Source organism: Pocillopora verrucosa, chromosome 11 (genome assembly GCF_036669915.1).
Source record: "Pocillopora verrucosa isolate sample1 chromosome 11, ASM3666991v2, whole genome shotgun sequence".
Classification (NCBI taxonomy): domain Eukaryota; kingdom Metazoa; phylum Cnidaria; class Anthozoa; order Scleractinia; family Pocilloporidae; genus Pocillopora; species Pocillopora verrucosa.
In genome coordinates this window covers 20631664-20647921 of record NC_089322.1, presented here as the reverse complement: position 1 = coordinate 20647921, position 16258 = coordinate 20631664, and the positions used below count along the sequence as shown (strand labels likewise).

The following is a 16258-nucleotide window of genomic DNA, read 5'->3' as shown; positions in this document are numbered from 1 at the left end:
CTGGAACTATAGACCCAATTCAACTTATCTGCTCTGGGAGGAGCTCATCCGTTTGGCTCATTGACAAACGTCTATTTGGCACCTGTACTTTATACAGTTTATAATAATGAAAGACACATTATTAGCGGAAATACAAGCTCAAAGGAGGTTAAATACAATTTAATCTGATGTCTGCTTTCAAGGACTTTATGCTCTGTTCTATTTTTAAAGCAAAGAGGAACACTTAAGATCACAGAATGGCAGAGAGTTATAGAATCAATTTTTCAGGCTCTTGCATATAATCAGAAGTTTATTCTGTGCACCTGTGATAAGTGTTTCTTTAAATGATCTGGTTATTGCAAAACAAAAGGAAAGTTCGAGGAACAAACACTGTTGGATGTTCATTCGGCTCTGATGTAAAGTGGAAGTGGGAGCTTACTTTGGAAACTTCTCATCCGTTACTTAAACTTCCTGTGTTTTTCATGAAGACTTCATCTGGTCGATTGAACTTGATTGCAGGATTAAAAATGTCTGAAGTCTTACCACTGATAATCTGATCATAACATGATTACCAAGTGTGTCACCTGGTGTAATAAACTAACTGCACCATTTTTTCTACCAAGTCCCAAACCTATTTTACAAATACCCGGCTGTGTAACAAGGAAGTTACAGATTTTCCTCGATCAGCACAAATAAGTTCCCACTTCAACAACAACAAAGAAAAACAAAACAAAGCAGAACAAAACGAAGATAACATCCGGCAAAATGAAACGCTAAAAAATTTACTATCCTTAGTCTAGAATAAAAAAAATCCAATTTTAATACTTGAGCCACTATAGCGATAGATGTCTTAGCTGGGACAGATAGTCTGCATTCAAATATAGTAATATTATAATCTGACAGAATTAGTCAAAAGTCTCTGATATTATAGTGTACCGTAAGGTTGAACAAAAAAACCGCAATCGTTTGTTCCCGGCAGAAATTTGACTCATCTTGAACGATAAAAATACATCCCTGAATCTTCACACCGCAAAATTGTTATGCTACTCTATTAGGGGCGTGAGCCTAACCAACAAGTGCATCGAAACTCGACTGATTGTTCAGTAATATGATCGTGTCTAATTATATCGCAGGTTCAACTTCCCGTGGAGGTTCTTGAACTTAGGGCTCCCAAATATCATAATGCATTGTACTTCCTTGACCTAAATTTGGTCTGCAATCGAAAGCGAATTTTACCCTATTTAAGATCCGGTTCAGAGGGCATTAAGCCATTTCATCTTCCCTCTGCTCTAAACAAAGATGGACGCTGAAAAGAAAGCTTTCTCCATCCCTAATGGAAAAGGTACGTAAGCATGTTCATAAACAGAGTAGTTGTTTCGCAGTTTAAACTCTTAAGATCCCACACTTAAGTTGGATCAAATTCCTGAGATAGATTTCTATGTATTTTCCGTTTCAAATCATCTGCGGGTGTTTTGCAAAAAAACATCAAGTTATCCTCGGCGTATAATTTAAATTGAAATGTATTTGCCATTATTCCACTTCATTCAGCTGTGATAATTATTTCGACGTCGAGGGCACTGCTGTGAAAATGTTTTTCCCTTACCTCCACGCATATCATATGTATAACTCTGATTTATAAAGTAACTCAGTTCTATGGTAAATACATGGCCAAGGTACCTAATAAAACTAGATTAGTCTTTTTTAGCATAAGTTTTCTTCCAAAAATGCTGGATGAATGATTTAGACTTCAACTATCTCGAGAGACGTATTTATATGAAAATCAGTTCATCATTGAGTCAATGATTGTTGACGGTGAATTTTCTAATTATCAACAAAAGGCGAGTTATTAGTAACTGGAGTAAGATTACTGAAAAAGTTTGGACCTGTTGGGAAATGCAAAATTGCCGATTACTTGTATTACAAAGTGCTGGACGAAAGAATTTTGCACGCCTTGTTGTTGGAGCCATAGATAACGAAAATATTATCGAATATTCTTCAGAGAGAACATGAATTGGCTTAGTAGAGCTATGAAAATTAAGGAGGTGGAATTTCTACAAATTTGGTTTTAATTTTGTGTGAGCATCACAACTGGACTTGTTCAATATCCTTAATTACACTATTACGTAGAATTGTAATTATTTGGAGACAAGGTAAAATTTACCATAAGCTTCATTCCCAAATATAGCGGTAATTAGTAAATGGTAATATCATTGAGTTAGGAAGAAAGATCTTGAATTGAAAAAAAGCAAGATTGAAAACACACAAAAATTAATCATCGAACTGGAGAAAGACATCCACTTCGTTCTCTGCTGGGGTGAATTTTTTTTGATATATACCTCAAATACTGACCAACTCACGAGTCAGATATCATTCAATATCAAACAGCAATTTGCAGATCCATATTTGAAAATAGCAATTATAAAAAAACAGCCCCAAAAGTTCCTGTCTTCAATTCTCAACGTCAAAACTCCTGACTCGCGTTCTTGCGGATTCGCAGAACTTCTGAATGTTTCTTCTAATGGCTAAAGTTCTTTTTCTACTTTCCGATAACTTAGCATTCTGAGAGTAATTATTTAAGGTTCCACAAACAGCTACAACGTTTACCCAAATAATTTCCCCGTTGGTAATCATAGCCGAACGGGAAACCATTTTGTTTCTTTGAGACCCTTAAAGATGGATTGTATTTGGAAGACAATTAATATCAAGAAGAATCCATAAAAAAATTAAAACCTTTTCGTCAGCTGTTCATGTTATTTCAGCAGTTATGGCGCCTTTGAAATTTTATGAATATCCGTTCCAATCTTTTCTAGTTTAAGTCTCATTTATTGTTGTCTTTGCCACGTGCACAGATCAGTATCCAAAGCAAACACGAAGAAAGCATTTTAAGAACAGGATGCATCTTTGGGAGTTTCTATTAGAACTCCTTGCAGACAAAAGATGTCAGTCATTGATAATGTGGACGAGACAGGAGAAGGGAGAATTCAGAATTATCAAGACAGAAGCTGTGGCAAAATTATGGGGCTTCGAAAATGGTAGACAAGGCATGACCTATGACAAACTTAGTCGAGCTTTGAGACAGTATTACACTGATGGAATTATTACGAAGGTAAGAATGAAAAATTGGAATGCCAAATGCCTACATATCTTAAGAACTTTGCGCAAAGAAAGTTACAATGAATCCGAAATTAATCATCTATTCAAAACTCTTGTTTTGCCAAATTTTCTTTACGGCTTAGCTGTTTATGGTTCCCTCCACTGAACAAGGCTTCCTTGATCGCTGTTTTAAACGTCAGTTCTGTTCTAAATATATCAATGTTAACAACCTTCTGGAAATACAAGACCGTAACATATTCAAGAAAGTATCTAACACTGTAAATTATCCTCCCCTGCCTTCTCTACCTAGAATCAAATCTACCCGTTATAACCTTAGAAGGAATTCCTCTGAAAAACCCATGATCAATACGGTCCGCTCTTTGAATATCTATGTAAATAGATTAGTCTTTAAATATAATTTAGCATTAGAATAGGGGATTTTTCTGCACCTTTCATACTTTGTATGCTTTAGATTTTTAACTTGTAACATAGCAAATATATTTTAATCCTATAAACGAATAAAGACATATTATTATCAAAATCCTACTTCGAAACTGGAAAACAATGGACGAGGAGTCATTCCGTGGATGTGCCAGTGCTAAAAGCCACTTCATCACGATCATTATTAATTCACTTATCATTTTCTCTGACGAATGGCTAGCGCTCGAAATATCAGCCTTAGAAACATTTTATAGTGGCCAATTTGCATTCTCAACTCAGTTGAAAAAACCAAATTCTCCTGTAATACCCGGCCGACGCGGCACCATGGTCTCTTCAGAAACATACCCTTCTTTATTCAAAGCTCTGTATGCTTAGATGCCTTTGTACATCGGCACATTGCACTTTGCTTATGTCACATTAGCATGAACGTTGCTAACTTTTTTTCCAGGTTAGGGGGCAAAAGACGACTTACAAGTTTGACAAACTTCCGTATAATTACCTCCCCGGAGTAACAAGACGCTGTAAAAGGGTGTTCCGTGCAAGGAAAGTTTCTCCTCGAGCAGAAAACGAGATAAAACCTGATTCACATGGAGAAGACACACCAGAATCTCCCGCAGCAAATACTGTACAACGAATGGCGTCTCCCCATGTCATATCTTACTGCAACTTCTGGGAAACATTACATAGTTCTAACCCCGCAATCATCTTGCTGAATCCAAAATCATCCCATCTCAATTTATCTCCGTGTATTGAAGAAGACTCTGGATCACACAAGACTGAGATCCCACGGCCAGTCATCTACCCAAAGCAGCCTCCGATTCCGAAATTATCGCCATCCAGTTCACCGCGAAACATCGTGGGGCAAAATGGACCAGGTTATGTTGCTCTGTCAGTAATTTGTCCCGAAACTTTTCCAGTTCAGGAGACCGGCTTCATTGCACCTCGGAACACTGGAGATGGGAGTGAGTCTCGCCCTATCTTGTTGTCGCCCTGCATTCCGACTCTAGGATCAAACCGTAAATTGACACATCCACACATTTTGGGAAAACCTTTACCACATAAAGGCAAGTCTTTGGTCATTTCCCCAAGGCAGCATCTCATCCCGAATCCATCACGTATCAGCTCATCTGCCATTGAGGAGCAAAGAGCAACAAGCGTCTCTTCAACGTTTACAGCATGTCCTCTTTTCCCCTCGCCTTACTCCCAAAACTTCATACGTCCGACTGATGTCTACACTCAGGTCAATAAAGCTCCATATCAGCCCTCAGTATATCCTGTATCTGTTCTATATGATCAACATCCAATAATAACTAATGTGACTGGAAATTACTTAGCACATCCAGCACCAAAACCTAATCAAAAAAATTTTTATTGAAGAACCGATGGTTACCACAAATACCTTTGACCCAGATAAAAATTTAATTTTTTTTGATCAAGAACATTCGTGGTATCCATCGAAAATATGAAAATTAAAAAAAAATAACTATACATTGAAAATAGAAAACATAATCAAACGAAGTAATTTCTTCAACAAAGAATAAGTCTAACTTGGCTTGTCATATGAAATGTTATCTCAAATCAGTTTTGTGCAACTGATATAAAATTTCATATGAGGTGTCCAAGTTACAACTGATAGGATGTAGGATTTATGGAACTAAATCTTATTGTTAATAAGGTTTGCGAGCACTTTTCGTATATCACTTTTCGCATATCACCCTGACATCATTAAAATAAAAATAACTATGTTAATTTTAACATGCTGGGTTCTTTTAAACATTTACATTTGCAAAAGGCTCTAATATTTTTTCCCGTATATGGTATAGTAAACCCTCTTTTGATTTGGGTAAATTTGTAAGCACTTTGGGCCCTATCTTATCTCTTTTTATTCCGTTTAATTCACAAGTTTAAAGCTTTTAAGACTTCCTTTCAATCTCCCAACATTGTACAAACTTTGAAGGGGGATTTTTGACTTACATTTGTGATCTTCGTTTGAAACGCTTTTTGTACGTCGCCCTATGTGCAGTAAATACCAGAAGCTTTTTCCTCTGCTGCTTTTGTTAAGTACTTAAAACGAGGTCGCCATGTCAATGCAGGGGACAAAGTAACATTTGAAGGTCAGAGACTTCAGCTTCGAGACGTAACGCCAACGAAAAGCCTTTAAGATGTCACGCTTTAGTGTCCAGCGGTTATATCTGGCCTTCATTTAACTGCCGTTGCGGGCGCATTTGTTCACTATTGAAGCATTCACACCAGTTTAACTTACGTGCGTCAATAAAAGACAAATATAATTACTATTTTGCTATGAGAATGAGTGTATTTATGTACAAAAGAAAACATGTCAGCGTGGACATCTTTCTTATCAAAAAGTTACACAGTAACAAGGTTAGCTAACCATTCCGTCTCTATTTTCAAACAATTTCTACAATGCAAAGTTTCAAAACGCTATATTACCTACAAAAATATGCTATAACATTGACCTTACTTCCAAACTACGAACAACTACAAAATTGAACTGCGCTTTGGAGAAATTACTATTTGTCAGCTGAATTCCTGGCTTAATGTAGATCTTCAATTTAAAACTATCGGGCAAGCTTTTTGCAATATCCTTAATTTTTACTTAATCGGTATCATAATCGATACTTGGCCATTTCTCCAGTTTTTAATATTAGATTAGCTGAAGAAACTTGAAAAAAAAAGATGGTAAGCACAATCAGGATCTCATTACACGAATCTCCCCGGGATGTCAGGCAACCTTTCCCGTCCCGTTGCGTGAAATTTCAAACGGAGAAAAAACGAGCTCGCCAACAGGCCTTCTTAAATAGAACTGCAAGACGCGCGTTTGTCCACTCGCGGGAAGTTCTTAGACGGATCGTAGGAGTTGGGAAAAGGTTGCCTAAGAATCTGCCATCAGTGCTAGATCCCTTACAGACCTTCCGCGTTGCTTAAGACCTCATATTTTTTAAGAAATGCTGGTGCTGAAGCGCTAATGATTAAGGCATGCTCACACACGCTAGAGAGAGAGAAACACTTTGCGATAGCGCGCCAGAGAATAATTCCACACAAGGAGTGAACAGATATTTTGCCACCCACAGAATTTCTTGTTGCCTTCACGCACCAACTTCATGTAATATTTCATTCAATATTTCAGTTCACAGTTTCGTTCATCAAAGAATTTCACCGTAAGTTGTAATTTTCAGTAGCTGGATGCATTTTAGAAATATAACCAAATGTCTCTTTATCAGTGATCATGATTAAAGCTGTACGTGATTATGATTTCCATTGGCCGCGGAGGACTCTCCCGTCTGCAAAGAAGAGCAATTATAATTAACTAAAGCCTTTCTTTGTTGTATTTTGCCAGCTAATTTCCCAAGTATGAACCTTTTTTGTCATGAGGACTGGTGTTATTCTTTATCTCAAAAGACCCAGCATTTCTTCGAGTTGAATTTACGTGCAGGCGATGTCTGCATTCGGTGCTTTTAAAATGTGTTTTACAATTTTCCTGATTCAGTTGTGTAGCATAAATATAATGAACAGAACGTTACATGCTCTTTACGAATTTCATCTTCTAGTGCTGACAATATTCCTCACGAGTACGCGATTCAAACGATTGAGAAATATTATGAAATGCCAAGATAACATTCTTCCACGCCGGCCATCCGATACCGTCCATTTGAGAGGTATGAAATCAATAAATTGACTTACAGTCTACATCAACCAGTTACGTACACACATTGCACTATGTAACTTCTGACAGCTCATTGTTATTTACCTGTAAATGACCCTCCTCTGACAACTGATGTCGATCTCGATCTCTCCTTTGTTTATTTGTTTTTAGGATATTCCTTATTTCGCTCAACATGTCGGAAACCTGGTCCCTAACTGTTGCCATGGCAGCCAGGTGATCGGGAATGGCATTCTCTGTAGTAGTTTTCTGACGTCTTCGCCGGGCCCAGTAACGTCTGATAAGCTCTCGGACAACATTCTTGAAAATGAAAGCATATTGGAAATCAGCTAGACTAAGATATTTTTCGCCACCTTTTGTTCTTTGAACAACCTAACATTGCCATTTATGCAGTTGGTTCTCAGAATTTGCTGTTTCAAAAGGGCTATGCTGATATGCCGTTTCCACTCTATTTATCCATGTTGATGAGACTTAAAGTTCCCTCCGTTTCCGTTACTCTTGTTTTCCTTCCCATGATTACTTTCAAGCATAATTCCACTCTACAATCGAATCGAGGCTCTCACCTTATCGTATTCTCTCAAGATAAGTGTCGTATTTGCGAGCACTAAATAAAACGTAAGGGAGCTTTTTCGGTTAAAAAACTGCATACGGTCATAATATATATAATTCATTTTAAAGCCGTGTGCACCTGATAGTTTTGTTTCTTCTGTTCAATATCCATGTTGCTTTCATGGTAAACACGAAATTGTTCCTGTATGTGCAAGAAAACGTTAATGATTAATAAACAAATAATAACCAAATGATTAGATAACCACAATGTTTCACTGAGATGCAAATTGAAGTGGGAGTTCTGAAGAATATGTTATCGTAGTCAAGACTCAAGACTTTTGTTTTTGCTTCATTTCGCCCTGTGATTCGTCCAGAAAAACTTTGCGCCATCCGCTCAACAAATCAGACGCAAAACGGGCACCAATCGTGGCTCGGTCAGCCGCATTTTCCCGAGCTTTTGGTGGTTTTCCATTTTTTACGAAGAGTTTCATTGGCAAATGATAATGTTATTCTTTGTTATGATCAGCTGTAGTGTTTACTTTAGTTTCGTTTTTTTCGACTGTCAATTAAAGAGTGTTGTAATGGGCAAATTTTAGTGAAAAACATCTTGAGTTGAGCCTAAACTTATATCTAAGCTGCCGTTAAGTAAACGTTTAGGCATAGCTAGTGCCTCGGTCAGAATATTTACAGATGAATATAGAACGAAAAAAAAGCGTGCTTTGTGTACAAAAATATAAATTAATTCCGAAGGCCAATGTCTCAGTCTGTGAATGAAATAAAATTAATACTTACGTTGGTGCAACAAGGCAATCTCCTAGGAACTCCAAAGCATCTGTTTGTTAGTTTACAAGCCCAACGCACAATACTCTTCGGAGAAGGTATGAGATTAAGAGGGGGAGGGAGAGTAGCAACTCCATCTCCGATGTAATCAGCCCATAGTTGGGCGCGAGCAAACTTATATTCTGTCTCAATGTTGTCCTAAGAGAAATAGAGGAAAACAAAAAAAGCGAGAGAAGTCTGGGTTTGAGACTAATTTGCTGCAATCAATGGCGAGTTGATATGCACAAGAAAGGTGTTTGTTAACTGAATGACAAGGGATCTGGAAATTTGTCAGTTAAACGAGCAGGTGAAAAATGAGTGCCCACTTCTATTATTTACTAACATATTAAAAATTTCCTCTGGAAGACAGCTATTTCCGTCAGCCATTGAGAAAGTTTATTTTAGAGACAGCCTTTTTTTCAAGATCATAAAGCATTTGTTTGCAAGTGACATTTTCATGTTTACTCAGATTGATGACATTTGATAAGAAATTTGCTGTAAAGATATAAATTTTTATACAAATTTTAATCGATTGGTTGAAAAAAAACCAGGTCAACGAATGTTAATATGACTTTCCCCAGATCCCTTGAAATCTTTACTGTCTTTTGAGCAAATCACTGAAGAGAGTCTCAATGAGTTTTACTGTTAGCCTTAAATCGGCAGAAAAAGTTAGCCGTTAGGTGTAAAAAATTGACAAATTTTAACCGTGCAATAGAAAAAAAAGTTCACCATAAATAAATTTTCTGTACACGTTATGCAATTTTAAAAGTGTCAAAATCTTAGACTTTCATGTGTCTTTTCTTGTGGCCAATGAAGGAAAATATGAAATTACTCTATGTCAAAAGCGAGCAAGTGACTGTGTTTTAGAATATTGATTATTAATAACTAACTTTTCGAAATGATTGAAATTTTGTTAAATATTTCTGTAAACCGTAATAGAAAGAAATTAATTGTTAGCAGTATAATGGGCAAAATTTTAACCGTTAGCCGTAAAAGCCATCACCACATCGAGACTCTCCGGGGAGAACACGTTCTTATTCTATGCATTCTACCAACAACGGTTTAAATACCTCCACTCGTTGATATGAGTTGCTCATCATTGCAATCAACATGTTTAAAAGAACAATGAGCGATGCTGCATGATAGAGCGTGAATAAAAAGGCGCTCCAAATCTGAATCAAACTTTGATCTTTGAACACCTGAAGACTATCAAGTGTTACCATATCTAGACTCGCCCACATCATTGTCACCATAGTTGTCATCAGACTGAAAGGTAAACAATATGCATATTGCACGAATAAAGGGGTGAGCTTCGAAAGAAACTGTGGTGCTGCGCACGCGTCGGTGGGAGAGTATAACAGGGTAATTTGGTTCTATCAGCAGAGTTGATAACGTAAATTGGCCGCCGTAAAGATTTCAAAGCTGACGTTTAGAGTATTAGCCCTTTTTCAGAGCTTTAAGTCCCCCCTTCCCCCTCGCTCACCTATGAGCCCTTTATTCCTAGTCATATAGCGTGACGTTATACCATCATGTTACTCTCAATAGAAGTTGATGATATGGCACGGTTCAAGAATTTGTTCACCATTTGTGGCACACTGTTTATCAACATATTTTAGTCGCCTGAAATCAGCTGTGTTCACGTAAAAGCCTCCTTCCCTCCCCTTCACCCATTATGCAATTATATAAAAAAAGTTTAAAAACTTTTGTCTCTTTCTTACATATATATATAACTAGATTCCGTGATATCTTGAGTGGTTCAGATATATCATCACAGAAGGGTATCAGTAACACACTCGGCGCCATCAAACCGAAGCGATTCGCTTACCTGTGATATCCTTTGCTTATCAGACTTTGTATGACATCTGTGGTATTTCTTTCAGGCCTCTCCTGGCCGTACGCTTCAAATGAAGACGAGTACAACATAGTCATGCTGACAGAAAACGATATCAACATTACTACACTGATGAATGCAAATTGAAATATCACTCGCACCATGCGACTAAGGCTAAGTTGAAGAAGTCCGAGGTACCGGCTGATTTGACACAGGTATACCAAGCGAAAAAAGCTAGCAATCACACCAAGAGCGTATAAGCCGTCCGCTCCACTCAAAAGGAAGTGGTCTGCTGTGTCGTCCAAGATGGTGTAACGACCAATAATCGCTCGCACAAACCATCCTATGTAGGCTCCGAGAATTAAAACAATCATTCCGATGTCCATCCAGTTCCATCCACTGGACAGGTATCTTAAGACGCCATCGTGCCACACTTGTTTACACTCTCCCCAAGCTATTCCGAGAATCCACATGAGGATGATCCACTCCAGTAGTGATGGTACTTTACCGAAGCGTATATTAAATTGTTCGTGAGAAGATGCCGCAAGAAGAGAGAGAAATATCACAAAAGATGTAGTGTGGTTGACGAACTTAATAAAGGGTCTTTTGATTTTACGGCTTATTCGTAAGAAGGGAAAGAAGAAATACATAAAAGCCATCATTGGATAGATCAGCACTTGGAATAGAACGTAAAGTATTCTAAAAGCGATGCTCTGAGTTCGCCATGGAACACCTCTGAAGACGCAGCTCATGACAAGATGCTGACAGAATGGATGTGCTACGAACTGAAAAATAACATTAAGTGTAAATCAAGGAGATTGAGATTTCTGCCATTATTCAGTAGGGAAGGGCTGGCCCTTCTTGCCCTGAGCCTTGTGGAGAACATATTTTAGTGACACGTCACAAACACAGCGGTCAAACGTCGCGCATGTGCGAGGGAGGGAATCAATTTTGGCCGTCCGCGCGTCAATTTCCTGCGCAACTTTTGAAGAGAAAACGTAGTAACAAAACCACAGCTGTCTCGCAAAATAAGCGAAAGAAAATAAGAAATTTCTATCGTAAGAAATCTGTAAAAGGAAACAATAGCAGAGAAGGAGAGTAGAGGGCATACTGTTGATTTGCCATTCTGTATGAACTTTATCAAAAAGTGGCTTGGGTGGTTGTCTGTCAGTCGCATAAGACAACTTGGTTCTGATAGCCCGAAAGCACACCACCTAGTCATTACAAAGTTCGCATGTGTGCAAACATTTAGCGGTGCGTTCATGCCTCCCACCTCGGTTAATTAACTGTAAGCTTCGTGATAGACAGCACTAACTCACGTAACGTCCCTTCTTTTCAGCATAAAAAACTCTGACCTTTGAAGCAGATAAACCAGTCTTATCCCCTCTAAAGAGGGCCCGACGGCACAGAAACATAAACCCGAAATACTTTACTTCAAATGAAAATTAAAAAAACAACAAACTACAAACGCAAAGGCTTTCTTATTTGTCAATTTTTTTTCCAAGCGGAGGTTAAACGTATTCTTATCAAACGGAATTGGACAAAACACCGGGCGCGTTGGCGATGTTATCTCAGGAAAGTAAGTGGTTACCGGTACGATCAGCTGGATATCACGAATACAAATGAGTGACTTGGCAGGAGAAGAGTATAATTTAAGAACTAGCTTATAAATTAAGGTTTTGTTTGAAGTTTGGTCGAAGTTACTGATAAAACAGATTGTGGTGTTCGAGTGGCGAACTTTACCGGCCATATTGAAAGAAGAGATCACATAATTGCACAACCTCTTTCTTATAATATTAACGTGCAACACAAGCAAAATTGATTCATGGAAATAAAACTTCCTGTAAAATTTATCACGTTTATGGTAAAAAAGCTGATTAGCTACTTTACATCGCGAGATATACAAGTCATCCCTGATCATGCATAAAATGCAAGATTGTGACTAAAAATTGACGGAATGTTTCCACTTTTTGCCCCGAGGCAATATCGTAAAGATTAGCCTCCATTTGAAGAGCACCACTCTCTGTAACCGTATACATGCTTTCATTGGAAGTGGGCAGATGTCTATGTGCACGAGGGTGATTTGCCTAAAGTAACAGCGACGTTGATGGCGAGTTTATTTTGTTTGTGTTTGCAAATGCAGAAAATACTCGAGAAAACTAGAAATTCCAAAGTAAATCAAGAAAGAAGGAAAAAAGCGGAATCATTTCATCTCTTCTATGACAAATCGATAAAGGATATTGTAAATTTTTATTTTGAAAAGCAAACAGTAGACAGAGTAAACATTGTTCTTAAGAGCAAATAAAAAAAGGCTTTTCGGATGAATTGGTTAGAAAATTGCAAATGCTAGTCTCATTCATAAAAGAGGTTCCGTTATAAAACTCAAATTTCTCGTAGAAACGAACAATTTAATGTGGGGTTTGTGTAATTTTGACAGCTTCACGGGAATCTATTTCGATGGTAATAAGTCCGAAAATGAATTAAATACAACCAGCGCAGGATTGAAATATCAGTCCAAGCACTCCGCCAGGGTTAAAGATAAAAAAAGGATTAGTTATGTGTTATTTTTACAATTTCAGTACATTTGACGAATTAACGCTAAATTCTTAGTAATCTCAGATCAAAATAAATTTATCAAAATAGATATTGCCCTTTTTAAATATATATATATATATATATATATATATATATATATATAACAAGTTTAATTCAAGATTTTGACGGAAACGATCTTGAGATTATCTTAAAACGCAATGAAGACCATAATCTGATATTAGTAAAACACACTTATATTCCTTTCAAGCATAGAAGCAACATTTGAAACATGTTTACCAAAGAGCACATAAATATTAATGGTTTCCAAAATTATGATTCACCCGTTTCGAAATTTACCCCTGCTGCTGTTGCGGTTTCTCCGCTTCCGTTGCAACAAATTTTCCTCGCAGCGTTGCTAAGATTCAGCGGTAATTAGCAAGTTCGGTTCGCTAAAAAGGGATTTACTAAGCCACAAGTGAGTAATTCTCATTTGCCTTTGAAAAAGAATATGTTTTTTGGCGTTAATACAGACAAGAAAAAAATTACAATTATTCATGTCTTGACTCTTTTCATTATATCTGGTGCATAGAATCAATTTAGTCGAATCTTACAATGGTGAGACACCTGCTTCTTGCCTTTTGATTGATAATATACCGCATCGCTAGTTTTATTTAACAGGTCGTAAGCGAACATAATTTCAAACAAGAATATGTAGCGTGAAATCAAAGATTCTGTATCAATAGCTTCTTGTTCTAACTTGTCTTCGCGAATTCCTGCCTCAGTGAACTTTGTTCTAAGTTGCGCTTAGCGGCTAACTTAAATTTGAATTTCGTAAAATTTTTCATGCGTATACCGTAAAGCATTTACTAAATACTAATTTAGGTTAACACTTAACTTGCACTGTACAAATAGTCTTAATTTCATATTTTAAGACGTTTTCTTTCGGCGAGTCAGTATTTGCGTCTATTTTCCTTCTCTATTTATTTTGACAGTAAATTCTGTCTTAGCAATTTCAACGAGTTTAAATCGAATCTTCTTGCCAAGAAAATGTAACGGGAATCGTCTATAGGTGACTTTACTTTGTTTAATAACTTTTGCTTTCCTGCTGTTCCAAGCTGAATGCACAAAACATTTCCAAAAGAAGTAAAATTAAACATGTTTTTTTCAGTTCCCTTGGCTTTGTACAATGGCGGTTAATGGAAATCCGGCGTTATTCGAAAGGTTTCCTTTCGATGTGTCAGGTATAAGGTGTGCGCAAAGATATTAAACACATTAAGAAAGAGATCTTTTTGCGTTCAATTTGTCATGATTCCTTTAAATTTTGCCAAGAACAGAACTAGCAATTGATGTATGCAAATTTACTCTTTAGAAAATTGCCTCGCTTGTCAAGAGCGGAGACGTTTACGATTTTTTTCTCTTTCTGTATTATAAACCAAAGTTGGATTCAGCATCAAAAATCCAAAACAAAACAAAAAACGTGCAAAACCTGCTCTGGTACTGAAAATATAATTTGTTGCCGTTTGGTAATGCGATGACATATGCCCACCTCCTAGTAACCGGTTTAATATCGCCAAGATAAAAACAGACTTGGCAAACATTGAGATTTATTGAAATAAAAACATAGCTTCGTCAGTCTTCTCCATAAAGTACCTGTTTCGTAAATACTCATTCTCGATTAGAGGTAATTTGATTACATCAATACTGTAGCACCTACCTCTTTTTGACCGTATGCAATAGCGCTATGTACTAAACCCAACGATTCCTCGCAGAACTCTCCTTTCGAGGCCTCGTTTCCGGGGAAATTTAAAACGGTGGTCTGTTCCTTAGAGGTTTTACATTCGTCCAAAAGTCCCAAAGCAAATTGGCCACATTGAAGCGACAGAGCCAGATAATCTTTTTCAAATTCATCTTCTTGCTTGGCGGATGATTTTAAATCCTTACTGAGTTTGAAAGCGGTCAGAAATGGATCTGTTCCTGTTAAAGAGATCCACATTGGATTCGCCATAGCTCTATAAATGTCCAGTCTTTTTTGTGACTGCCTAAAATAGTCTTCTTGGCAGCGGTCACACTCGCAGAGTATATCGTGAGGTTTTTCCAAATTAAAACCTTTAGAAATAAACAATTTCAAAACATTATAGTTCCCTAAGTGCGCGGCGACCACAAGCGGCAGAAAATTAACCGGCGTTTTTCTGGTTTGCGTCGCTTCAGAGGACACGGAATTATCGTATAATTCTTCCAAATTAAACAACTGCAGATAGTGATCGATAAGAACCTCGACAACCTCGAGGTTTTCCTCTTGAACTGCCCTTAACAACGATTCTTCCAATTTACTTTCATGGTTAACCATAAAGCCATTTGTTTCTTTCGGCTCGTTAACTTTATGTGATAACGATCTAACGCTTGGACGATTTTGTTCAGGCGCCGTCATCGTTTTTACTTCGAGTTCGACCATTGGAACGCCTTCGAAAAACGCTTCTTGGCCTTCCATCCGTGGATCAGTGAGCCACAAAGGGCGAACAAAACCATCACTACTGTTTTCAGTCATGGCTGAATGCGACGCGCAATGCTTCCGAGAGGTACCATTTCACTGTGCTTCCATCCGCTCACGACAACGTCACCGACCACGCAACGCAATGCAACGCAGGTGAATATATGCAATCGTATTGCACTACGGAAATCGGATTCAAGCCAGCGACATTTCGGTCCAGCCGTTTTTGTTTTGGTTATTTTTCCTTCTTCTTCTTCCTTGCAGCAATGTCAGCGTAAGGGAAGTAGATTATGAATATGAAATATGGAATTATGGAGGTATTGACATCCGATCGTGGATGATTATTCCGTCAAGTGTCGAGCGGACGAACATTAATACTTGAAGTGTGAGTCTATAAAAACATTCTGTTCAAAATCGTATGTTTGACGACTGATTAGTAATCGACAATGTTTGAGGTACATTTAATTTGCTGCATTCCTAATAAGGAGTAATACTCTTTCATTGGCCGAGAATGAACTTAATGGCTTCTCGTCGTTTCGTGAAGTAATCACGTTAAATTATTCCCCTCCCAGATATGTCACTGTGTTGAAGAGGCATCGACCCTTTGAATTCCTTGCACGAGCAAATGGTAACAATCCAACAAAACGAATGTCGTGCTTCTGAGCGTACTAATTTTTTAAAAAATTATTATTCTTTCATTCTCAAATTGCCAGAGGGAAAGAAGCTTTTGGAATTTGAAAGATCAAACGACCCAAAAAATATTTAAATCAATCATGTCTTGATAGTGTCTACAATGTATGGCTACCGCAGGTGCAGGTGTCATCTTGACTTAAAGGGCATC

At 37.6% G+C, this 16258-nt stretch overlaps 2 protein-coding genes across 2 annotated transcripts; one reads left to right on the top strand and one right to left on the bottom strand.

The window, feature by feature from the left end:
- Positions 1-1278: 1278 nt before the first annotated feature.
- On the top strand, positions 1279-4888 carry LOC131772835 (ETS-related transcription factor Elf-1-like). Its single transcript, XM_059088794.2, has 3 exons — positions 1279-1321; positions 2829-3085; positions 3962-4888. Exons 1-3 carry the CDS (start codon positions 1279-1281, stop codon positions 4886-4888), a joined length of 1227 nt encoding a protein of 408 aa, XP_058944777.2.
- A 680-nt stretch (positions 4889-5568) lies between these two features.
- LOC131772829 (short transient receptor potential channel 4) lies at positions 5569-15781 on the bottom strand. The gene is made up of 7 exons (XM_059088783.2): positions 14644-15781; positions 10389-11179; positions 9634-9829; positions 8537-8722; positions 7884-7946; positions 7283-7495; positions 5569-6815 (listed from the first exon to the last, which is right to left on the bottom strand). Exons 1-7 carry the CDS (start codon positions 15472-15474, stop codon positions 6765-6767), a joined length of 2331 nt encoding a protein of 776 aa, XP_058944766.2. The 5' UTR covers positions 15475-15781; the 3' UTR covers positions 5569-6764.
- Between the last annotated feature and the right edge of the window lie 477 nt (positions 15782-16258).